The sequence below is a fragment of the Notamacropus eugenii genome, chromosome 5 (genome assembly GCF_028372415.1).
Source record: "Notamacropus eugenii isolate mMacEug1 chromosome 5, mMacEug1.pri_v2, whole genome shotgun sequence".
NCBI lineage: Eukaryota > Metazoa > Chordata > Mammalia > Diprotodontia > Macropodidae > Notamacropus > Notamacropus eugenii.
The window spans coordinates 172,559,078-172,585,984 of record NC_092876.1 but is presented as its reverse complement, the minus strand read 5'-3'; the positions used below and the strand labels follow the sequence as shown (position 1 = coordinate 172,585,984).

Here is a 26,907-nt window from a genome sequence, read left to right as displayed (position 1 = left end):
GACTTAAGGAGGGAATTTCTGTACATGTACACATTTTAGACTCGATGGCCTCTGAAGTCTCTTCCAATTCTTAGATTCTATAATGTACCTGATCTAGTCCTTGGTAGTTTGGCTGACTTGAAGGAGTTGGGAATGGTTTTGCCCTCAATTTATTTAGGAGAGGCATCTCTGTGCAAGTATCAGGCCTAACATCTTCCTTTCTCTCAAAGCGATGAGAATGTCTGCCTGCTATGGCACATTAAGTCAAACCAAATAAGACACATTTAAAAATTTTTCTTTCCCCTTTAATTGACCATGGTAAAGCCATGACATTTCATTTGGTAACCTGCTTATAATTATAAAAATTATTCCACCTGGCCCGCCCTGGGCAAAACTTCCAGGCAATTTCTATCCCATTCTGCCCTGTTCTTACAAACTGCATATAAAAACAATGTCTGCGGCATCCTAGGTGAAGATGAATTCAGTGCGATGCAAACTGGAGGTGAAGATGATAATTATGTCCTTGACAAGCCTCTGTTGTCCAGGTCCTTTACCTGTAAGACAAATTAGCAGCTTTAGCCTTTTGCAAGACTCTTTAAAATTAAGGAGCATCACTATTCAACAAAAACTGTTAGGAAAATTATAAAATAGTCTGGCACAAATCAGATACATTAATGAATCACATCATATATACCAACATAAACTTCAAATGATATAACAGGTGAGACATCATAAACAAATAAAAGAAGGATGGAAGAAATTACCTATGGATAATGGATGAGATCTATGGATAAGGAAAGAGTTTATGAACAAACAAGAGATAGAAAGGTTCACAGCAGGTAAAAAAGACAAATGTGATTACATAAAATTAAAAAACTTCTGTACAAACAAAACCAATGCAACTAAAATTTATAAGAATAAGAGTCATTTCCCAATTGATAAATAATCAATGGATATGAATAGGTAGTTTGGAGAGGAAGAAACCCAAGCTATCAATAACCCTTTGAAAAAGAATATTCTAAATCACTAGTAATTAGAGAAATTAAAATTAAAATAACTCTAAGGTATCACCTTGCATTCGTAAGATTGATTAAAAAAAACGGAAAATAAAACACTGGTGGAGTTACTTGTAGAGGTGTGGTCCAACCATTATGAAAAATAATTTGGAACTATGTCCAAAAAGTTGTTTAACTGTGCATATCCTTTGACCCAGATAATACTACTAGGTTTATGCCCCAAAGCAACCAAAGAAAGAGTAAAAAGACTCATGTGTTTGCAAATATTTCTAGCAGATTTTTTTGTGGTTGCAGAGAACTGGAAACTGAGAAGGTATCCACATCAACTGGGAAATGGTTAAACAAGTTATGGTATATGAAAGTGATGGAATACTACTGTGCTATAAGAAATAATGAAGGGAATGGTTCCAGAAAAACCTGAGATCTGCATGAATTGACACAAAGTAAAGTGAGCAGAACCAGGAAAATAATTTATACAATACCAATATCGCAAAGACTAACAACTTTAAAAGACTTAGGAACTCTCATCAACACAATGATTAATCTAGCAGTTTGAGGCATTTTTTTGGACATGGCTAATGCAAGAATTTGTTTTGCTTGACTATACATATGTATAACAAGATTTGTTTTTCTTGCTTTCTCATTGGGGTAAAAGGGAAGGGTAAATTTAGAACTGAAAATTAAATAATATTGAATTTTTAAATATTAAAATAAAATTAGGAACATATTCTTCCTTTGGTACTAGGTGTGGTTCACCCAAAAGAAAAGTGAGATGCACGCTGATGCCCAACATGGCTTTGATATGAAGCAAAAATTTTATTTTCCTCTGAGAAACTGACTTTTCATTCCTTATTTTTTAAGAATATCTAGGACAAAATTATAAAATCAATACCCTTTAACATATAAAGGTCAACTCTCAAAACATATGTAAACAAATCTAATTAGAAAACCAATGCTGCAAGAAATCCTTAAAGCACATATTTTCTTTCTACTCAAGTGTAACAACCCAAAATAAAATTACACACACACACACACACACACACACGAGGAGGTTCTGAATCGATTTTAAATTTTGATGAGAATTGCTTATGGAAATTCTCATAAATGAAAAAGGTGCAGCCCATTCACAACCAAGGATTAATCCAAAAAAAATAGGAGTTAGTACTGATAGAGAAGATTTAAAATTCAAAACTAGAAAAGACCTTAGGGATGATCTATTCCAACTTTCTCATTTTATAAATGAGAAAAGTGAAGGTTAGAAAAATAGGTCATTTGCCCTAAAAATCACATAAATAGTAAGTACTGGTACTGGGATTCAAACTCAGGTCTTTTAAGCTTGAAGACAATCCCAGTGCTTTCCCCCATAATACAGCACTGCAGCATGCACTAACCTTGTATATCCTGACCAGCCAATGTTCTGTAGTATATGCTTCTTCTAGGACATCAAGCTCAAAATCTTTGTTACCAATCTCAGCATTTCTGACTCTGTCGTAGCCTGGTGGACGCTCTAGGAAGGGGGAAAAAAAAGCCATTTGTTATTATTTGCACCTGAAAATATTTGCTGGAGTGTATGTTAATAAAACTGTGATAGGAAAAGATGAGAAGGAGATATTACACAAAACATTCTCTCTACAAAAGGATACCTAGCAGAGTGCAGAGCTCAGTCTTTCTCAAAAACACAGAACAAGCTGGCCTTCAGCCCCTTTGAGGAATTATGAAGATGATTAAAGATCCCATTAACTAGGGAGAAAGAACATGCAAATACTCCAAAAGAGTCCATGAGAAACTCTTTTGTTTCTCATATAGGGGTCTAAATGACATTCTTGGCACTAAAGGTTCCCTTGAGTTAAACAAGGGATTTCAGATGTCAGGTTCCCAGACCTAGGGGAGATAATACTAAGATATGCAAAGTCAAAAGATGATTTTATGTCTAAAGCAGGTTTCCTTCAGAGTAGCATGTATGAGAAATTAGGGCCCTTGTCCTATTCCAGCCCACATCATACCCATTCTTTACCACACTGTCCTTCACTCACTGGCTTCTGTGTAGACCTGTCCAAAGCGGTAGTAACACATCTTATACATGAGGCAGTTGAGAAGCACTGGGGAACCTTCCCGGTCAACACGGAACTCCCCAGTTGGAGTATAGTAGTCATGCTCCTTGATGTGCTTGCCGGTATCTGTGCTCCCCCCAATCCGGACCATCCATAGAAACTTGTTAATGTCTACAAAACAAAAAGAAATCAGATTTTTCAGACTGAGGGCAAAACTAGACAAATAAGTTCTCACAAATATCACTATTTCCAAGGAAATTTCCTCTTGAAATCAAGTTTTTCTCTTATGGGGGAGAAATATCTAATTTTAATCAGCATACCAAGTGGTAGAGGAGGGAATGGGGAGATAAGATACTATATGTTTAGTATTCTATCATAAGACTCCTCCACAGCTCTTGAGACAAAAAATCTTAAATATAACATTTTTAAACTGGCATTGAGGAAAAATTCATAATGATTTTCAATTGGGAACAATGTGTAACAACAAGTCACCCCTACCCCACCCCAGGAGATACAGAATAGGTAACAGAATGAGTCTTTCTTTGCATCAGCCACAACACCTGGAACTAGCTTCATAAATTGCATATACGATGACTACCGACAAAGTACACACGTTAAAAATCATTCCCAACTTCTTAGCCTATGCTAATAAATCAAACGAAGCCACTTCACCCTCAACATTGTCCCTTTTGCCAAAAACACCAAACACAGGATTTAGAAAGTTAGACAAATGAACTTTGGCCAGAAGGTCAATTTCAAAGTGCTCTACTGGCACATCAGAAAAACTGTGCTGCTTCCCTTGCACATGCTTTCAGGTAGGCAATATAACATTCAAGTCTACATTACCATCTCTATCTTACAGATGAAAAAACTGAGGTACAAGCTAAGCAACCTGTCCAGATCATACAGAAGCAAAACTAAATATAGAATCCTAGAGTCCTGAATCCCACTCTCAAAGTATTATTAGACCAGCTGTCCACAGAACACTGGGGTTGTGGCTACCCGTCTGGTAGTCCCAGGTATAGAAGTCTGAGGTCATTTAGGGAAGAGAGGGTTAGAGGACCAGGGACAATGTAGAGTATAGTCTAATACTCAAAGATGAGCCTTCTAGTAGACTATAAAAAAAAGGTGTGAAATGTCATGTGATAGTGACACTGCTCAGAGAATCTAGACTCTGATCATATTTTTTTTTGTTTTGTGACTGTAGGACAGCTAGAAAATAGGTATTTAATAGGAAATGAATAATAATTAAATTGAGGCAGAATATAGCTAGCAGAAATTCAATATTTTTCATGAAAGACATTGAAAGGGACTGAAATTAAGGATATTTAAGAAACCTTATATAATAAGAGGCATTGCTTTATAGTGAAGTATTTAAACTTGACTATATTTAAACTATGTCAAGATTTAAAGACTTGAATGATTATCATTCCCTTTTAAAAGTCCCCCTTAAGATACTATACATTTATTCTAATGCTGTGCCAATATTCAAAACATCTCTGGAACTCCTTTCAGAAGTGTCTACAGGGACTGTCACCTACTTGAACAATCTCAGTGGTCCTAAATCTTAATCATAAGAGTGAATTTGATTTTTTAAGATAATAAAAATATGTGATATTGCATCTGATGAGTAAGATAGGTGGTCAAACAGGATAAAGATACATTTGGTCCAAAACTTTCACAGAACATACACTGGTTGGAATACTGTTACGGTGGAGAATCCTATCACTGAGCTATAAGTTCTTTTCTCATTCAAATCCTTTAGAATGTCTACATAATAAGCTTAACTGGCCAGGAAAGACAAAGTCTACATGAACAATACTTATAAAATCAAAGAAACAAATCTACAACATCATCCCCTAGGATTTTGACCTGGATACTTTACTGAATCTAATGGATGCTGGAATTTTCCACTGCAAACTTTGACACTACTTTTGGGTTATATTATAACATCATACTTCATCACCAGTTATTAGTTTCCTCAAAAAATCATTAAGCATATCAAACCTCCCTTGAAAAACAAGTCTTTGCTGTTTCTGTTCGTCAGTTAATATCTGCAGAAGTCTTCTTACAAAAGTCTGCTTCTTTAACTCAAGATGATTTTGTAGCCATCATTCTCACTGTTAATCACTTATCTGAAAACTAAACCTTTGACCTTTCGGACATTCTTATCAGTCCTAGAAGGATGATTGCTTCATGTAGCACTGCATTTCCCCCACCTTCTCTAAGCCTTTTATGCCAGTCATAGGCACTTGCACTTGACCTTCTATCTTCATAGTTTCTTTTTACTACATTAAGTACCTTATTTGCAGATATTTTTACAGGCTTTGTACTAAAAGACACTCCTTTTAAAGACATAAAAACATGTATTTCTATTTGGCAAGACAAGCCTGGGAATAAGTCTTGCTGCTGCGGGCTGTAACGTGCTGCTACGTGTCCTGGCTACTACGATCTTTCCTCTACTTCTACACACCCCGTGTAGAAAATATCATTATTGTAAAGTCATACCTAATACAACACATGAGATCTGGAGGACAAACAGGTGATCTCTGAGATCCGTCCCAGCACCGTCTGATCCTGTGCTTTTTGTCAGTACCATGTGCATCAGGAAGCAGAGATGACCAATAAATAATGTGAGCTATCTTAAGAAAAGAGTACATGGTCTGATAACGTGTGTTTAAGTAAAATAGGATCATCCCAATGGGTATGTAATCTCTTTGGCATCAAATACAAGGAACATACAAATATATATACCAGTTGCTGCCCACTGGGATGGCAAGAATCTATGGTCCAGAACAGAGACTGTTGTTTAGGATACCACAAGACTAATCATTTACTCTATTCCCATAAGGCATTTGAGTTATTGGGAGTGTGGAGAAGTAGTGATATAGCCAGTTTCAGTATAACAATCCTAAAAAAAAAAATCACCATTTTGGTAAACAAATGGTTTCAGTTTCACCATATCCTTTCTGGGTTATTTATTTTCTATGCTGAGGCAAATACTATGTAGTGAGCCTTTGGCGGCAAATGATAAGCCTTTTCTCTAAGACAGGCATTTGTGAGAAACAAAAGAATAGAAGCTTGATTTGTGAAAGTCCTCTTTAGGAGTTATTTACTGAGTCTGCCCAGTGAAATCATCCAGAAGAGAATCAAGGACATTACCATCAGAAGAATATCCAGTGAGGCCTCCAAATATGACTAGTACATAGCTGACATCAAGCTCCCTCATGATCTCATAGGCCTTCTCTTCTGTGGATGCCATAGCCTAGAAGAATAAAGAGACATCCCAGCTTCAGACCAAGGTCATATTGATCCCTCTAAAAAGAAGTATTTCCCACCGGGACTCATATCCAGAATGTGTGAAGAGTCCTTCCACCTACCTGCCCTACTCGAGAAATGTGAGTATTGTTCCAGGTATTGTTGTCTACTAAGATTGTCCTGTTTGCCATAGCTGTGATCTGGTAACCATAATCCCACCATGACATGATCTTTGCATCCTGGAAAGATGGGAAAGAAGATTAGGAACTGGGTTCCTGCTTTCACATATGCTGTCAGGTATGTGGGGAAATTAAAGGGAAAAGGGCATATAAGCAAAAGGTTATTCAATAATCTTGAACTAAGAGCATTTTCATGTAACTATGAATCACATCTCTTATAACACTACACCCAAACTCACTTTCTGCAAGGGAGGTAAGAGGGAAATAAAATATCCATGAATGGCAGCATTATTACACAGAAAATTTTACAAGAAAATTATTATATTACAAGAAAATGAAGCATAGTTGAAAGGAAGCCAGGAGTTGAATGTCTGACATGATGAATGATATGGCAAGCAAACATTTATCAAGAGTTTCGGTGAAGCTAGGCACTGTGCTAGATGCTGAGATTACACAAAATTAATAATGAAATGCTCTTGCAATAAAAAAAGTTGATAATCCAGGGACTTCACAGACATAAATAACAACTGCACTTCCACCTATATAGCACTTATATTTTCAAATTAGAATAGGGCAACTAAATGGAAAAGATTGAAAATGTTATGAGAAAACAACTTATTAAAAAAAGAAAACTTAAGGAACTAGAGATATTTAATCTGGAAACGAGACCATGGAGGACAAAAATGCTGTTGTCAAATAGTGGAAGGACAGGAACGTGGGAAAGACAAAACTGATTTTATGTAATTACAAAGTGTGGTAAATTCTACATTCACTAGTATCTCACAGTATGACCAAGATCTCATAACTTAACTTGATGTTTTTTATTTACAGAAAAAAGAATTGGGGTAGATTAGGGGTTCTTACCTTTTTATGTATCATGGACCCTTTTGGTAGTCCAATGAAGTCCCTTCTCAGAATTATATTTTTATATGCGTAAGATAAAATAAATAGAATTGCAAAGGGAACCAATTATATTGAAATACAGTTATCAAAAATTTTTTAAAAACAAATTCATGGATTCCTGATTAAAAATTACTATAGTAGAGGATGTCTAAAGTCCTTCCAACAGTAAGAACCTATGATTTTATTCAGCCAGGACTTAGTGCTGCTGAAAATTGCTACCTTCACCATCATGACCTACTTTTTCATTTCTTTAACTCCCCAAATATTTACCTCTGGAGTGTTGTGCCTAAGCCAGTAGTAGGCCTCTCTGAAGTCATCAAATATGATTCTGCTTCCATCTCCACCTCGCGCAGAAAGCACAATAGAAGGAGAAGAGTATGCTTCACTGGTGACCCATGTTGAGTGGAAAGTGTAAGTGATAAGGAAAAAAGCCATGACTAAGATCATCCCACTTGCCACCTGGGGAAGAAATAAATCTCTTAAAAAGACATCATTTCAAATTTTTCATTATTCATTTCTCAGATTTTGCTCTACTATAGCGATCTCCAAGCTAGAAACTGTCTAGTTTCTTATATATTCAATCATCCATGCTAGATGAAGCAAAACAAGAAATGGATTAAAATCCAAAGGATATAAAACTGGGTCTCTTTTGAGATAAAACAGAGAGGAAATTCCAAAGAGATGAATGCTACCAAAGAAAAGCTCCAATTACTATTAGTGGTCTAAGACGTTGTGAAAACATAGGTGCACAAACTGAAATTTGGTGTCAGTAGAGATATAAACTGGTCCTACCATTCTGGAAACTAATTTCAAGTTGTTCTAAGTCACTAAAATGTTCATATTCTTTGACTCTGAGATCTACCACTAGGCATATATACTCAAGGGAAGATGAGTGATTAAAATAACAAAAAGTACTTTTTGTAGTACTGATATAGTTTGGTGTTTATAAGGCCTTTTTGTAGTAATAAAGCAATAGAAACAAAGTAGATCCTAATCAACTGGGGAATGGCTAAACAAAATATGGTTACATGAATGTAATGAATTACATGAATGTAATGGAGTATCATTGTGCTGCAAAAAATTAAAAATATTAAGAATATTCAAAAGCATGGAAAAACCTAAGTGAATTAATGCAAAGTGAAATAAGCAGCATCAGAAAAACAATATACACACTGACTGTAACAATTCAAATGAAATATCAACAACTAAACAATAATCAAAATTGAAAGTCTTGAAATTATAGTAACAAAGCTTAGCTCCAAAGAAGAGATACGAGAAGGCATCTCTTCTTTGCAGAGGTGGGGGAATATGGGTGTGGGACATTACAATAATGTTAAACTTCTATGATGTGATAGTTGATGTTAAATTTTTTTTATCTCTTATTTTTCTGTTATAAAAGATGGCTCACTGGGAATAGGAAGGATATACTGGAAAATGTAGGTCATCTAAAAATAGCAATAAAAATGTTTTTAAAATTTTACATAAAGTTCATCTACATAGATCTGGAAAGCATAAATAGAAGCACCAATTTCTTAACCCTAACTGTGAAAACAATGATAGCAACTCAGATTTACGTAGTGCTTTAATTACCGCAATAATAAGGAACCCAGATTATGTAGGATTTTATACATATACCTGGAACCAGACAGACTGCTAGAAAAGACTAGAAAGCATGAGTTATATTAGTCTTCCTCTGATTCCTGCCACTGATAAAGCAGTCCTGTGCTACCTATGAACCCCACTTAACCATCCGCAGCATTGCTTTACCCATTGGTTAGTGCTCACCTCATTCTTAATCGGGTAGGTAGAGTCCTGCTGCTTCTTACTCTTCTTATCTGGACGACTAATGTCCAGGTTTTTCATGTAGGTAGAGAGGACCTGGGAGACTCCGATGCCAGAAAGAATGCACATCACAGGGGCAAGGACTAGCATCAAACGTACCTGGGAAGCACAATCGGTAACACATCACCTCCACAGATGAGTAAAATTATCTTTCCTTCTTGAAATTCTGAACCTATATACAATCTAGCACTAATCAACCCATCACCAACAATAATTTATGTGCCTACTATATGCTAAATATTAAAAGAGCTGGGACTAGAAAGACATCATTAGGGAAAACAATATATAAATATACACCATTATGTACAAAGCAAATACAAGTTCATTTCCACCCGAGAGGCACTAGCAGCTGGGTCTGTGTTGGGAAGGTAGGGCAGAAGAAATCAGAAAGGTCTCATTTAAGAGGCAATACTTAAGCTGACCTTTGAAGGAAGTTAAAGATTATGAGAGGCAAAGGTGAGAAAGAAGTGAATTCCAGCCCTGGGGGAGAGTCAGGGAAAAAACACTGAGATGATGAGAGATAGAATGTCATGTGTGGGGAACAAGATCAGTTTGGCTTAACCAGCAAGTACATAAAGGGTAGTAATGTTTAAGTTTGGAAAGGTAAAATGAAGCCCAATTATAAAGGACTTCAGATGCCAAACAGAGAAATTTATATTTGATCCTAGAAGCAAAAGGAAACCACTAGTGGTTTCTGCACAAGAGAGTGACATGGTCAGACCTGTACTTCAAGAATATCACGTTAGCGTTAGCAGCAGATCGGTGCTAAGACTGGAAGGAGTACTGAGGCAAGGGGATCAATTAAGAGACTATTACACTAGTCCAAGTGAGAGATGAGAATCTCAACTTGAGGTACGTGGCCATTTGACTAAAAAAGAAGCAGTCAGATATAAAAGATGAGGTGGAGGTAAAAATAACAAGACTTGGCTAACTGTGTATTTGGGGTGAGGGAGAGTAAGGAATTGAGAATGATTCTGAGATAAGGATTTGGTACCCAAAATATATAGCTAATTGGCAGAAATACTTAAGACCAAAAGCCATTCCCCAAGAGGTAAGTGGTCAAAGGATGTGAATAAATAGTTTTCAAAAGAACTGCAAACTATTAACAACCATATGAAAGAATTCTCCAAATCACTAATAAGAGAAAGGCACATAAAAACAACCCCAAGGTTTCAACGCACTCCCTAAGCCCTAGCAAACTGGTGAAGATGACCAAAAATGAGCATGGTCAATCTTGGAGAAATAAGAAAAGACAGGCAAAATAACATCCCACCGGGAGAGTAATTAGTACAAGCAATCAGGAATTATGCAAATAAAGTGGTTCATATATGCCAAAATATTTCTAGCAGCATTTTTGTGGTAATAAAGAACTGGAAACAAAGTAGATGTATACTATCATTTGGGGGAATAGCTAAACAAATTGTGGGATACTACCGTAATGAAGTATAGTGCTGTAAGAAATGATAAATATGATGAATATGAAGAAGCATGGAAAGACTTATGTGAACTGATACAAAGTGAAGAAAATGGAACCAAGAAAATAACATATACAATGATAGCAACATAAATGGAAAAACAACCATCACAAAATGTGAAAATGAATGTAGCAAAATTACAAAGAACACGCTTGGCTCCAAAGAAGAAACAGGAAAAGATACTTCCCGTATATCTTGAGGGACAGGGGGGCAGGAGAAGGTCAAGGTTCATGGGAGTAGAACATTGCATATATTCATTGGATTTTTTTTTTTGATGGATGAATCCATTTTGCTGAGTTTCTTTTCTTTTTTTTAAAAAAAATTTTAGATTTTTAAAAATTTTAAATGTTTAAAATTATTTGTCATAATAGACAGTTCCCTGGGAGATGGACAAAACAGAGGGAAAAAATTAAGTGATACAAAAATAAAAGATATCAATAACAATTTTAAAAATAAGATAATGACTCCAAGGTTGCAAACTTGAGGGCATACAATATGAACCCTTAGAAATATCATGTCCTCATTTCCAAGAGATAGAAAGGAAGTGACTTGCCCTAAATCTCACAGGGAGGAAATAATTTGGACAGAGTTGAGTTCTTTGACACAAGGCTGGAAAAAAAAGGTATGATAGAAAGCAGGTAGCTAACATTAACTCACCATGCCACCTGACATCATGCTGTTGAGCTACTTGAAGTAAACCTACTACAGGCAAAGACAACAAATCTCTCACCACTATGGTCAACTCAGGTTCTGGCCTTGAACCAGAAGGGTGATAAAAATTAGCAACAACATGGCTCTCCATTACCACCAACCTAGGTACTAGGGCAGAACTATTTTCATTTCTCAGGAATGTTAAGAAAATAGTCTTATGGCTAACAAATTGCCACTTCCTCTTTGAAATCCTTCAGCACTGAAGGCAGCAGAGGCAAGAACTTCTCCTGACACCATTCCCCACTCCCTCAAACCTGTCCCACTGTAAGCTCTATCCCTCAGGTCCTTATTCTTCTGGAACCCTCACTCTATCAACAAATTTCCCTTCATATCAGAGTACTTCTCACTCCTTCAGTTTTCTTACATTCACAGAAACCCAGCTCTTCCCATAGCAGACACTGCATCCAAGAGCTACCAGTAATGAATGGACTTTCTTTTCTAATACTCCCCGAGGTAGGGGTATATTCCTTGTTCATTTCTGCTTATAGATCCTCTCTGGGTCACCATTTAGCATCATTCTATCTATCTATGTCAGCCCATCTAAAGCCAATTTGCTCTTATCAACTGGCTCCCAGGCATTCTACCTCCTCTCAAGGAATTTAGCAACTGGATCATAGTCTTCCTCTACACAATTTCTGCCCTCATACAACATGCATGTTGATGTGACCTTAAACACTGTGGCCTCCCAGTTCATCAATTATCCCAAATTCCATTCCCTACACCTTCGCTTCACCTTAGTCACACACAGGAACAGTCATACTCTTCATGTATGACTTCATGTCACCATCACCTGCAACTGCTCAGTTCCCATGATTCAGCAATCTGATATTCCTCTCCTCTATCTTTTTCTCAATCACTTCTAATACTATTCCTCATCCTTATCACAAACTCTAGTTGTTTCACTATTTACTTCTCTCTCTCATCAATCACCCCTGGTGTAGTCTCACTTTTCTCCTTTTGAAATATTAATTCTATAGAGTAAGCAGTTCAACTTTATGCTGTCCTCTACCCTCAAATCTCTTGCATCTTTATATTACTACCACTCATATCTTGGCAAATAATAATTCCCAATCTCCTCCCTCTTTAAAAAAAAACCTTTTCTTGACCCATCTCCATCTCTCATACTCCTGTGGACCCCTCCTTTTATTCGTGAGTTCTTCTCAGAATCTCCATTTTGGGGAAGGGCCCCAGACCAGTCATTCCTCATTCTCCAGTCTTAGCTACTATACCCATGACCAGGTATCTTTCCTCCCTATATCTCCCCACTTCTCACTTTTTAGCTCCCCTTTTATGTGTTGCTCTCCCCCATTGGAATGTAAGCTCCTTGAGGACAAGGGCTGAGGTTTTTTTTGGTTTTTCTCTCTACATTCTCTGTAATCTGTTTTATGTATTTTGTTGTCTCTGCCATTAGAACCTAATTTCCTTGGGAACAGGAATTATTTCATTCTTTATATTTGTATCCCAAGCACAGTGCCTGACACATAGTAGGTGCTTAATAAATGCTTGCTGATTAACTGTTCAATTATTTCTATGCAGATAACTCCCAAATCTAAAAATCTAACACTCATCTCTTGAGCTCTAGATCTTTATCACCAACTACCTGATGGACATCTACATCTACATTAGATGTCTCATAGGTATATCAAATTTAGTACATCTGAAACAAAAAGCATTCACCTTCTCTCTAAACTCCCCCTTCTCTCCAAGTTACCCTGCCAAGGGCACAATCACCTAGGTTTACCTCTACCTCCTTCAACTCTTCACATTCCTTCATCCATTCATTCACTCACATTTGTCCTCTTATTTCCATTCTTACAACTATCACCCTATTATATGCCCACATCACCTCTAACCTGGACAACTGCAAGAGATTCCTAGGTAGTCTCCCTGATTCCAATTCACCTTTACAGTGCTGCCAAAACAGCCTTCCAAACACAAGTCTGAATACGTCATTCCCCTAGCAAGATTCTTAAATGGCTCCCTACTGCCTCTAGAATCCAATACAAATGACTTTGTTTAGCAATGAAAATCCTTTAGTCTGTCTCCAGTCTACCTTTCCAGACTTACTTCACTATACCCCCCACAGGCACTTTGTGTTCCAGCCAAAGTAGCCTTTTTGTTCTCCATGACATTTCCTCCCTACCTTTTAACCTTAAACCAGGTTTTCTCCATGGATGGAATGCTCTGTCTTCAATCTTGTCTATAACTGTCCTCAACTTCTTTCAAGGCTCAGCTCAGGTACCACACAGAGCATAAGATGTCTTTCTTGATTCCTCCAGTTATGAGTTCTCCACACAACCTCCAAGCCCCCAATGCAAAAATTATTCAATCTCTGTATTTACTTATCTGTGTACATACTGCATTCTATCAAAAGAATATAAGCTCCCTGAGAGCAGGAATTTTGTTCTTGTATGATCAGTGCCTAATACAATGTCTGGCAGATAAGTGATTAATGAACACATGTTGATTTGAATCATGAATCTACATATAAAAAATAAATGAGATCACTGGGATGTGTCAGTGCCAGTGGGACCATTACTGGACAGGAGCAATACCAGTTGAATTTTACCCAGGTTTCCCTAAAGAGTTTTAAATCTAAGGTTCTTATAAACTCTCACAACCATCTGCCAAAAATCTTTGAGTATCTTAAGCCTCACCAAGCAGGAGAAAAAACATCAAGGAAATGGGGGAAAAGGCACAGAAGATATTTCTCACCATGACAGCTGAGAAGTACATACTGGTTACACCATACATGATGATAAAGATCCGGGCATCAGACAAGTTGCTAAAGCAGTAATAGAGGCCAACTGCAAAAAAAGGAAGGAGAAAAAATATACCTGAGTTCTCAAGAACTGGACAAGTATTCATCTCTACTGTAAAAAAAAATATCTCAGAATGTACCTCTAGAGAGGAAAAGAATATTAAACTCCAGCCTGAAGACATCATGCTAGAGTCTTCAAAGTTATTTCTATAGAAAGTAGCTTGGCAGGTAACCAGACTTTCTTGTGAAAGCTCCTTTAAACAGGGGCGCAGAATTGTGACAATGTCTTTAAACAAACAGAATGAGTTTTGAGAAACAGCCAGAAAATATCTCTCACGCAGGGCCTTTATGGAAGAAGAATAAGAGTTATATGTTCTGTTTTGAATACCTGTTCCAACAAACTTGCCAGTGTTGTTCCCACTCCTCCTTTTCTCTCTTTCTCTTCTTTATTTCTAGTCTACTTCAGTTATTTAAGAAATATTTTTAGACATCCTCTGTGACTAAAGGCAGTGGAAAAGAAACAGTGCATCTCTTGAGAAGTTTATAGATTTTAATTTCATGTAGTAAATTCTGCCAAGGAGGCCACATCAGAGATTTTAAGAAAAACAGACCTGGGAACATGAAGACTAAGAGCTGCAGGTCAAAGTAGTAAGAGGACCAGGTGGTAGGTTGATGCTCAGACACAGAGGCAATGATAGGGATGTTGTTCTTAGCATAAGAAGGATCCAGCAGAGAGTAGAAACGTCCCGTCCAAGGAGAAATTTTTCCTGATAGGAAAGAGAAAAATTCGTATTTCATAACAACTCCCAAGACAGCAAATATCTAACTCGCTCAACCATATCCATTTTCTCATCCGAGAAGATAAAGAATCACCCAATACCTAAAATGATCAGATCAAAATGTTATCAGTTTCTCATATTCTGCTTTGAAGTTTTCACTCTCTTCTCTCCATTTAAGACCAGAAAGCGAATGAGCATGCGTGGAAGAAAGAGGAAGCCTACATGAATTAATGCTGAGGAAAATGAAGTAGGGCTTGTCTATTTGCCTGGCATATCATCTTCCTAAATTTGGAGGCCAGATTGATTCTAGTCTCTCTGAAGAAGAGGCAACAGAGCAAACCTGACCCCTGTGCTCAATTACCTCGAACAAGGCAGTAGTACTAGGGCTAGACCAGAACCAGCTTTTGGGGGATATGTATGTATGTATGCATGCATGCATGCATGTGTGAGTGCATATGTGTGTGTATATATATTCTAAAACATACAGAGGAAGCACATAGAGAAATTTAGGGATACTGCCCCACCTAATCATGAAAAAGAGGAAGATAACCCAATATGTACATAAGGCATAAGAGATAAGGTTAAGATTCACCCCACCCCACCCCCCCAAATCAATGAAAGTGAACAGAGAAAAGAGAGGGGAAATATTAATAAGGCAGACTGGATAGCTGTCACTCATTTAGCCAGCTATAAGTTTCCTGAAATCAGGAGTCAGTCTGACATGACATTCTCAGGTGTACTAAATCCTCAGACAGTAAAGGGGGCTGGACTTAGAAGAATTTTGTGTTTGGAACCAAATCAGAGTAAGCATGTAAAACAATCCTACTTCCCAAATAAAAGGTGAAAGAAGAATGGGGAAAGAGTGATGGGATGTGTGGAGAGAATCTTCCTTGGACAAGGAAGGGTCATTCCTTGACTTACTGTCATACTCCTTGAAGTTTATTGCACTTCTGTACCCAAAGAGGTACATTTACTACTGAGTAAAACAGAGATCTTTGCTTCTTCGGGGCCAGAGTTCTTCCTTACCTGTTAGCATGAGGACAGCTCCTAGAGTGAGGAGGACGAAACCAACCAAGGAGATAACACTTCGGAAGAGGACTTCAAATTGCTGAGGATTCAGCTTGCTTCGCAGATAATCCACAAAGGCATGGATCTGGCAAAGACCAAAGACCCCAAAGGCTGCCATGTGCTCTGATGATAGGACAGGCTGTGAAGGAGAAGCACTGTGAATAGTAACCAAGGCATAAGGGATAGATGGATATAGCCCCAGAGCTCCAGTTCACACCTAGATCAAACTCAATCCAGAAGGCTAGGTATAAGAGTAGAGACCAAGCTCCAACGTAACATAGAGTGACCACTCCAGAACACTCTGAAATAGCTTCTTACTCATATGGGAAACCAAACTCAGAAACAAAATTTCTGTTTGCCTTAGCAGTTGACCGTTACCAAGAATGGGTCCTGTACATTTATTGGAGGACTTAAGCTCTGGTGTTCCAAAAACCTGTGCCTAGGTCCCAGGAAGTGATTAAGAAATCACTACTGTTAAGTGAAGTTACTAATTGCTAACAAGAGAGGAAGAATAACTTTTCTTATTCCCATCAACTCAAAGCTCTTCAAAATCCATCCCTAAACCTTTTCCAAGTCAAATTAAGCTAAACTAGCCCAAATAAAGATGACAGAGAAAATACTTTATCAACAAAGTGCCTTAACCAAACCTTAGTGTGTAAAGACAGTTTCCTGGAGGTAATAAAGCAAACAATACAACCCAGAATTATGCAACTATCACCTCACTCCCATCATTAGAAACTAAGTTAGGTTATTAGTCTAATTAGAGCCACCTAGGAAAAGGTTAAAAGGTATTTTATTCCTATATAGCCTAAGGCTTACCTGGAAGCCCACAAAGGAGATCTGCATAGAAAGGATGGTCCCCAAGCAGTACACAGTACAGTATGCTACATAGATCCGGTGAGAGAAACGCCCTGTCAGCATCAGCACCAGTACGTGAAGAGGGATCAAGTTTATGAGAAACACGTAACCTCCCCATGAGGAGACCTGAGCAAGAACAGAACAAGACAATTTCTTTAAGTTTCTTCCCTTCACTCACAATTCATATGCGCTTGAAAAGTGACTGCTACTGCCTTTTAAAAGAATTTTTCTTTGCAGCAACCATTACCTTTCTTCCAAGGAGATTACTATAAATAATGCCTGAATTCATTGGTGGGGATGCTAAATTCTTATCTATTTCTATTAATCACCCTCATGCTCTTCTGAGGTTACTAGAGATAAGGCCATGCTCTTCAACTATTTCCACCCATTCCACAGAGCCCCAAGAAAAACAAAAGGTGGAAGGGAAAGGGGAGTCAACAACAATAGTAACTGTTCAATTCTATGGCCTGTACCTCACCCTCAGTGCCAGCCCAGATGCTGCCTACTCTCAGGTCACATGGAGGCCCTAGGGATGTAAGGGAAAGGTATAAGAGTGGAAGACAGAGTGCATGCATATATGCTTGAATAGAAAAAGTAGAGTGGGTAAGGAGAAATGCAAAAGTAAAGAGAAAAAGGAACAAGCTAATCAAGCAACCAGTGCCCCCAGGTGTATAGTATAGTACCATATGTGAACTCATTTAAAAAAAAAAAAAAAGGGGAAAGAAGGACCTCCCTCCCACATTTACTTGTTAATTAGGCTTGGCATCCACCCCTCTATTAGACCATGATCCTAATGGGAACTAAGGAGACAATCCATATCGTCTGCCAATGCCCTAATGCACTTCAGGGTCTAGAAGCATTATCTTCTCTCAATTAGCATCAGCACCTAGTATACTATCTTCTCATATCTGAACACAAGGCAGGAAGGAAAGAGGATGGTTACCATGTAGAAATAGGCAAGCGCACATTTGGCAGCCCAGTAGGTAGAGCCTGTCTTTACTGCCTTAATCCACATGTAGTAGGTGAGCAGCATGCAGAAGATGGCAATCCCTGCAAAGAAACACACCAAGTTCATTCAGGGAGAGACTAACATAGTTATTCACCTTACAAATTCTACTCCTTATTAGGAAAGTCCCTAAAACAAGAGATCGTCATTTAGAAAACCAGTGTCTCACCAGACAGAGATCAGATCGGAACTCTGATCAGATCCTTTCAAATGAAACTTCTGGTTAGTTCTTAGTTTCATAAACTTCAAGCTAATTCCTTGGGGTTGAGGTTACAAAATCCTCAGAACATTATAATTGCTAGTCATTTCCCTAAGTGGGAGGAATGAATAATAAACATCTCCTGGGATGATATAACATCAAGGAGATTTAACAAATGATGACCTCCGAGTAGCCTCCCAGATCCCATGTGCTCTCTCTCCGTTTCCTCCTAATTTCAGACACTATTTTGTTCTTAATGCAGTGTACTGCACCTGGACCCCACATCTTCCTGCTTTTCCTAAAGGTACAATTAGGAAGTAGGATGAGCAGACTTCTTCAGCATTTTAACAGATTTACCTTCATTATCATAGGAACCTGCCACAGATCGGGATATATAACCAGGAACCACAGCAATCATGGCGGCAGCCAGGAGTCCAGCACCTGCGTCCTAGTGGAACAGAAGCACCAAGTAAACACCAACATACCACTGGATCACAGGAACATAGCAGCTAGGTCTCTAGGTCTTCCTCCATGCTGGGTCCAGAGACAACCAACAGGTATTCCAAATAGTTTCAAAAGCACATATCAGATAACCAGACTAAAGCTAAGAACTACATAACCACTTTTTAAGTCTGTGCTATTACTATGGGAACAGTCGACACACATGCTGAGGATAAGCAGGTCATATGATAGCAAACATCAGACAAGAGGGGAAGCAGAAGTATTATGGGCAAGCATTTGAGGCACAAAACATCAAAAAATGGATTAGATAACCCACCTAAGATAAAGATACCAAACAACTCCTCTATGGAAAAACTTGTAAATATTTTTAAAATTCCCCCAAATGCACTACGTAAGAAAAATTGCATCCTTAAATGCACTTGAACTATATTTCAGAAGGGGTGAGGGTGTGTGTGTGAGGTTCAACAGTAAGTGTGGGGAAGTACAGGAGACATAGGGCATCAGCTTGGAATCATAATGTCCAGTATTATTAGGCAAATTGGGACCTCAGAGCAGATAAGCAGGACTCATAGTTTATACTGCAAAGGATATAGGACAGTGCTCCAAGAAGCTCAGAGCTGATCTGGCCTAGGATAAGGACAATGATGCAGGACAGAAGTTCACACCAACCTGTCCTCTTAATTTGGAAAAATGAAGGAGCTAGAATCCCTCAAGTACCACCCCAAAATCATATTCTGCAGCAAGACAGTGCAGCAGAAATACTGAACAAATTAAGAAGAGAATCCAGGAAGTCACTACTGGAAATGCTAAAATCTAAAGGGAGGTTAAATAGCATTGAGACTCAGTTCAGAAAACAAATGGTTTATAAATAAAATCAACGCACCTACATACATTACAGTGTCTGCTATGTGACAAACAGTCCTAAAGGTTAACCAAATTAGCCAGAAAGTAAAAAGACTTTCACTTTCAGGAAGGCATCAAAGACTCAGAGTTCAGCTGGGCTAGTCACTTAACCTTTCCTAGCCTAAGGCAACTCTAAAACTAGGACGTGCTGATCAGCAATAGCAAAAGAAGGTCCTTACCCAGGGCTTCCAATACTGGTGAAATCATAGGTTTAAAATATATGTGTGTGCGTGTGCGTGTGCATGTGTCTATCTTTTTTACATATAAATGACTGAATGACCTCTATATTTTACAGAAAAGAATGCAGAATCACCAATGGTGGGAAGCAGCACATCCAAGGGAATAATAGAAAAGAACTCACCAATCCCAGTCTCATTATTAGCCACCCTTCCTCCCTTTAGTCATGACTATTCCCAAGAACCTTGCCACCTCCTAATTCTTCACCTTGAGCTCTTTGGTAAGGTGGTATGTGACGATGGTGGTGAAGGAAGAGAAGAGAGGGGCCAGGAAAACGCAGACATTCCGAATGTCAATAGTGATGTGGAAAAAATGTAGCACATGGTAGATTGTAGCAGAAGTGATCATTAAACCTGTAATGAGCAGAAGAAACTTAATTAGACAGTCCAAATTGGTTAGGAGATATATAAAGGGAGTTCATTCAGTATTGACTAGGGAGATCTTAAGAAACAGAAATACTACTCTATTAAAGTCTAATAGGTTCATTTTCTCTCTTAAGGATTTAATCATACATTTCAAAAGCATGAAAAGATCCTCCAATATCCTCTCTGTCTTTATGGAATCCACATTTAGGAATCTATAATCACAATAAAATTAACGAAACCCATGAAGTAAGGGTGTTAAAATTTAAAAGAGGAACTCTAAGCTGAAACATGCAAATTCCATATTTGGGATTTCCTATGCACCTGGATAAATTGTTCCTCCGATGATTCGCCCCAGAGGGTACCAGGCCCGGTCATCAAACCAGTTATGGAATTTATAAAATCCCTCCTCAGTCAGGAACCGGGTAGTTCGATAATTAAAATACCTATAGCAAGAAAGAGAAGCTTATCGTCTTTACTTCGTATACACAAATTCTTATCACTCTCTGAACAACAAAACAATGGGCTTTGCTTTTCACATGACATTAGTGAAGAATTAATCAGAACCACTGCTCCAATAAAAGTTGGTTTAATACTACAGATGACGGCAATTACAAAAATCCAGGTTACATCTTATCATTCTTATTTTTCAGCTACTCACATATAATTAACATACTAACTCTCCATGAAGGAAAAACATAAAAAAACTACAACAAAGCAGTCATGCAGGCAGTCATATCATAAATACACCTATCTACCAGACTCATGCTTTGCCTGGCAGCTAGTAGAGCCATCTGGGGAAGTCCAGGAACTCACTGAATAACTGAACTGAGACAAGGAATGTGAATAATTCATAGTAGCCACTATGGCATTTTTCCAATGGTCAGGTTCCACAAAATAGGTACCTTGCTAATATAGAATGCTGTCAATGGTGAACAGACAACTCTAGTGGGATGGCTACACCAAAGGTAATAATTTACAATCTCAAAAGATATGTTATGAAAATGTTAATCCTATTCATAAAAAAAAACTTCCCACAGGGAAACTTGAAATGTGAGGTATATTTTTTATTTATTTTAAAAACTTCTGCATGCCACATATACCATCAATATCAACCATATTTAGTAAGTCACCACATATATCTAGCCTTCTCCTAGACTCTACTGGATACAAAGGATGTTCAAGGATTACCCAATACAAAATGTTTCAAGCAATGTAGTGGGAGTCTAAGGTCTTTAGTTTCAAGAAGAAACTCCCTGACCTTATCTACAAACTGGCAACAAAGGCCTCCAAATTCTCATTTTTCTGCAACTTCCATTTAATTTTAACACTTCAAGGATCTATGATTTCCTCAGGGTGGCATGCCTTACAGTGACACAGACTCCTTAGTACAAGATTTTTATGAGTTGTCCCATCTAAAAAGAAAAAGTCAGCATAGAGGGGCCAACCTCCACGTGTTGTCTTTGAACTTGGTCTGGTTCTTGTCCAACAGACAAGGGCTATAGGACCCATATATGAAGACTCTTCAGCTTGGTAGGGCTAGCCTGAGCTTCTTCATAGCTAGCATAACCTTAGGGAACCCAGGGATGCATTTATGCCACACTGAAGCACCAGAGCTGGACTTTATATCTATTCTGCATCTCATAATGGGATAAAATTATGACTAAAATCATCCTTGACAAATTTAGTTTGTATCTAGGAGGGAGATCCAAAATTTAGAAACCTAATATTTTGTATGTTTCAAAGAAAAAAACAGCAATACATTACCACCTATTCTAAACTCAGGTAGACTGCCAAATCAAATACAACAAAGATTAAGTTTATAAATAAATACACAAAAGTTATAATATTCTACTGAGAGTTCATAAACATCACCAGGACTAATACATATAGTGCTTTAAGGTTTGCAGTGCACTATATATTATCTCATTTGAACCTCACCAAAACTCTGACAGGTGCTACTATTATCCTCATTTTGCATATGGAGAAACCAAGGCTGGACATTATGGTGGCTTGCCAAAGGTGGCAGAGTTGTTCAAGAGCCTAAGGTAGGATTCCAAGTCTAGGATTCCGTCCACTATATCACCTTTCTGCATCTGAGTTCAGATCCGAAAGGCTTCAAGGAAGATGAAACATTTGATTTCAATAGGATGAGATGAAAGATAAAGGCATGCTAGCCATAAAAAAAAAAAAATAGCCTGAGCAAAGGCATAAAAGTGGAAAAATCTGCTTAAAGAACAATGAAGAGGCCAGTTGGATTGTTCCATTAGTTTGAAACGCTGGCCAAACACAACAGAAATGCTTCTTGCACATCTTAAAAGATGTAAGTCTGTCAAGATTGAGATCTATGCTTAAAAATTTTACGATGCTCTGTTTCAAACAAAGTAACTGGAATTTGGACATTAAGTCTGGGGGGGTCTATAAAAATGACAACAAAATAAGCAAGAGTACTTACGGGTCAAACTCATGGATGACACTTTCAAATCTCAGAACAGCAAACAAGCGTGTGGAAAAAGCTACAAGAACCAGAGAATCGATATATTAGAGGTCACATATGGAGAGCGGAGTTACACCACATCAGTACTAAGCCTACAATGAACTACAAAATGACCCCTGAACAACATATATATCCTTTTGTCCAAACCAAATCAAAAAAAGAAGATGAATACACAAGCTACATTTCTCTGGCAGTGTTCTTTTCCATTTCCTCCCCATAGGTAGGATGCTTTATATAGGTATATTATAGGTAGCATGAAAGGGTCACTGGATTTGAATTTAGAATATTTGCCTTCAAATCCCTGCACTACCACTTAATAGTAAGTATGTAACCTTGTGAAATTATTTAAACTCAAGCCTCAGTTTCCTTGTCTATAAAATGAGGGGATTAGATAAGTTGTAATGTTCACTCTAATTCCAAGTTTATCATCCTACTGTAAACAATTAAACTACTGAAGAGCTTGTTCCTTTACAAAGGAAATCTCAGATTCCCAGAATTTAGAACTGGAAAAAAGGGTTAGATTTTGTCTAGTTCAACTCCATCATTTTATAGATGTGAAAAGTGAAGCCCAGAAAGGTAGAGTAACTTGCCAAAGGTCATTCAGGTAGCAAATGGTAGGCATGGAATTAGAATGTTTATTTTCTATTTCCAAATCCATTGCTTTTTCCACTCTGCCATAGATACTTTTCTATGTAGCCCTAAAAAGACTAACTGTAGAAAGAAATCAAGAGATAATGAAAATAAAATTTGTACCAATGCTTCCTAAGGAGCCAAGTATATTCCAGAGGACAAGACACAGAGACTTTATACAGTGTTAAAATAGGTACACAAATTGAAGATGATTGTTTGTTTCCTTCCCACTTCATGCATCCAAGGCTCATCAGTGGCCATTTCAAAATCAGTACAGGATGGATCTGTCTCTGTACACTTCCTATTCTCTACCAAATGATCACTAGCTTTGGCTCTTATCTGTCTTATCTCCTTTCCAATTCAAGTAGAAGGAATAAAAAGCAAACTTCTTTTTTATTTACATATGTGCAGTTAAATTAATGAAGTAGGATAATAATTTTTTCTTTTTGGAGGCAATCAGGGTTAAGTGATTTAACTAGGGTCACAAAGCTAGTAAGTGTATGAGGCTGGATTTGAATTTGGGTTCTCCTGACTCTAGGGATGATACTCTACCCACTGTGCCCCTTAGCTGCTCTTAGGATAATAATATCAGTAACAATAGTTCATTTTACAATATTTTGAGATTTGTAAAGTGCTTTACAACTATTATCTCATTTGATATTCACATAGTAACCCTTTGAAATAGGCACTCTCAGTTCCACTTTATGAAAAGAAAACTAAGACAGAGAAAGGTTAACTGACTTCCCTGGGGACACAAAGCTGGTTTGTGTCTGGCATGAGATTCAAACCTGCACCTTACTGAATCTAACTGAAGGTTCCATGTGATGAAAAGGAAAAGGTGACAGCAGCCTGCTCAAGGAAAGATGGAGCTTCTCTGGCTCACGTACAAGGTCTCTCTGCAAACAAGGAAAGATCCAGATACACACTTACATAATACAGCGGCCATTGACAGGATAAGAAGCTTCAGAAGAGTGTCTTGCTTCTCATAGGACAGCCGCAGAAATCCCAGCTTGGTCATCTTGGCATCAAAGATAATGAGGGATGGCACTCAAACAGCTAAAAGGGGAAAAAAGTAGACCAAAGACTCTTAAAACCAAATCTCCAAGACTTTACTGAAGACTATCAGCCAACCTTCTAACTTTGCCTTTGGGAGGAAGAGACCTCAGCAGAGAAAACAAATATTTTATACTCAAAAGAGATTCAGAATTAAACTACAGACCTCATGAATCTTGCCTTTATTAAAACAAAAAACAAAAAAAATTGACACGAGTTACAGCAGGTCAGAAAATATAAGAAGATTAAAGAGCAGTAACTTGAGCTACACTCTCTACACTTCCTTCTGTCCCAACAGCATGTTTAGAAAGTTGGCAACACTTAGGGTGCAATGAGTGTCAGGTGAAGGCATGGGAGTAGAAAAGGGAAGGAATAAAGAAAATAGGAAGGACAAGAAAAGGGTAAAATAAGTTTACAAGAAAAGTAAGGATAGGTACTTCTTAGAAACGTAGAGGGCACATTATAAAAAAGTGAAACTAGGAGGGAGAGAACTAGGCAGCGGCTGCCAAGTCAGCATTATACCCAGCTCTAACTCCAGGCTACAACTGATGCTACCACCAGTTTTTTCCACTTCCCAAGTTAAGTGGATCACAGAGTCATTTAAAGTTCATGACTGGCCAATAATCTTAAAGACCCAAATGCTGGACACCCAATCCCCAAGCCCATCAAAACAGAAGCCCTTCAATCCTCTCATGAGTTCTTATTAGAGCACTATTAGACCTAAATGATAACTAAGCCTCCTAGTTTAAGCATTTGATTCCATAGTTATTGGCATCTAATAACCAGAGTAAAGAGAAGACAAATTTTCTCCTCTGAAGTGGAAGAAAGCTAAATTGGTCTCAGACTAGCTCCTCCAGAAAGCATCCATCTATCTAGCTGCATTAATGTTCAAATTGCAGGACAGATCTTCTCTTGTGAGAAAAGTGAGGTGGGTATCTCTGTGCAAATGTAAAGCTGTTAGGAAGCAAGACAGCCCCTTGGTGCTGCTTTCATTATCAGGGTGACTGGGATTGGACTTGTGATTTCATTGGTGTAGAGAACCAGCACAGGTCAGCACCTTCTCTGCAACTTATAATCTTAGAGACTGTCCAGAGCGCCAACAGGTTCAAGTGATTTGTCCCTGGTGACAGCCAATATGTCAGAGGAAAGATCTGAACCCAGCTCTTTCTGGTTCCAAGCCAAGCTTTCTACCCACTATACCACATGGTCTCTCTAATTATTAGCTGTACAGTGTTTATCTACATAGAAATAGTCACCAAGGTTCTTAAATACTTTGGGAAGTGAGCTACGTCTGTGAAAATAACAATATTAAGCTTCTCTTCTCATGCCTTAAAACTGTATTCAGAGCCAAACCTACAGCTACCTGTAGCATCTAATCAAGAATGTACAGAGACCAGGCTCCTGCATCATCATGTCATTGATCACCCTGAAGAAAGGAGGAAAGACAAGATTTCCCTGGACTAGGGTTACAGACATCAAGAACGAAGCTGATTTCTACATCCAAAATTTTAGAAATCGGAGCATTCTCGAATTTTGAACGATCCCCGTTTGTTTCTAAAGTCTCTGAGCAAGCAGTGACTAGTGATCCCAAAATGTTACAACTCTGAGATCAGAAAGGCCAGGTGCTTCCTGATTCCAGCAGCTTCCACCTTGCTGCTAGGAGCAGCTTCGTACAAACCCTGGTGTGGTGACAAGCCAACATGCTGACCAGAGAGGTATGGCAGCGTGATGGAGAAGGAAACGGGAAAGGCTGAGGGAGCCCCGAAAGAAGGCATCTGCAAAGTGGGGGCACGGCCCGCCACCTGCACCTCACCAGAGGGCCCAACCTGCTCCTTCACCACAGGGAGTCCTGCCCCGGCAACACCTGCAGCCCTCCCCTCCCCCGCCGATCATTCTATCCTTTCAGTGTCCCGCAAGCTCAGACCTGCTCAGCCACCACTTCCTCCTCAGAGACCTCAAGAGTTTTCACCCACCCCGCTTCCCCCGGGTAGGGGGATTCCCACCTTTCCTTCCTCCCCTCTTGGGGGGCTCCCATCCCCCTCCTCCTCTCCTAGAAAGGGAGAGGGGCAAGGAGACGCTCCCACGCCCTGGCCTCCGCAGGGTCACTTCGTACCACATCCCATTCAATCCCATCCCACTCTGCTACTCCCTCCCCTGCAGCATCCCCAGAGGCCCAGCTTCTCCATTCCCTTCACCCCGCTGACGCCCCACTCTCTAGATCCATTCAGCCCAGCACGCCACCCAGCCCGCGATGCTCCCTGTTGCAACCGCCCATACTCCTCGGGTTACCCCCTCGGGGCCCTCACCTGGTTTGGGTATTGCCCGGCTCAGCTTCTATCCCTCTGCCATCCGTTTAGCGGCCGGCGCACCCAACCCTGACAGTCTCCTACTCCCCCTCTCCATTGGCCGCCTTAGCGCCCATCCGCCTCTTTTGGCAGTAGATTGGCTAAGAATTCTGTCTGTCAAACATGGGGGCGGGGAGACAGGCTCTATTCCGCTGTCCTATTAGCTGATGATTGTGCCGCTTAGCGGAAATAAGGCGGGACTTCTCGCTCCCGCCGAACTTTTATTGGCCCAAAGGTGAGGGACCAAGAGAAGCGCTGAGCATGCTCTTAGAAGTTTGGTTGAGGCACAAAGAGTGACGTGTCCGTCTGCGGACCGAGCTGGAACCGGGATTT

At 38.9% G+C, this 26,907-nt stretch overlaps 1 protein-coding gene across 1 annotated transcript; it reads right to left on the bottom strand.

Moving 5' to 3' along the window:
* Positions 1–262: 262 nt before the first annotated feature.
* On the bottom strand, positions 263–26,907 carry STT3A (STT3 oligosaccharyltransferase complex catalytic subunit A). The gene is made up of 18 exons (XM_072611462.1): positions 26,536–26,907; positions 24,107–24,232; positions 22,505–22,565; positions 20,374–20,495; positions 19,895–20,040; positions 18,443–18,533; positions 17,824–17,930; positions 16,842–17,006; positions 15,981–16,161; positions 14,787–14,942; positions 14,130–14,221; positions 9,172–9,327; positions 7,657–7,845; positions 6,427–6,543; positions 6,209–6,311; positions 3,029–3,217; positions 2,387–2,502; positions 263–533 (listed from the first exon to the last, which is right to left on the bottom strand). Exons 2-18 carry the CDS (start codon positions 24,192–24,194, stop codon positions 495–497), a joined length of 2,118 nt encoding a protein of 705 aa, XP_072467563.1. The 5' UTR covers positions 24,195–24,232; positions 26,536–26,907; the 3' UTR covers positions 263–494.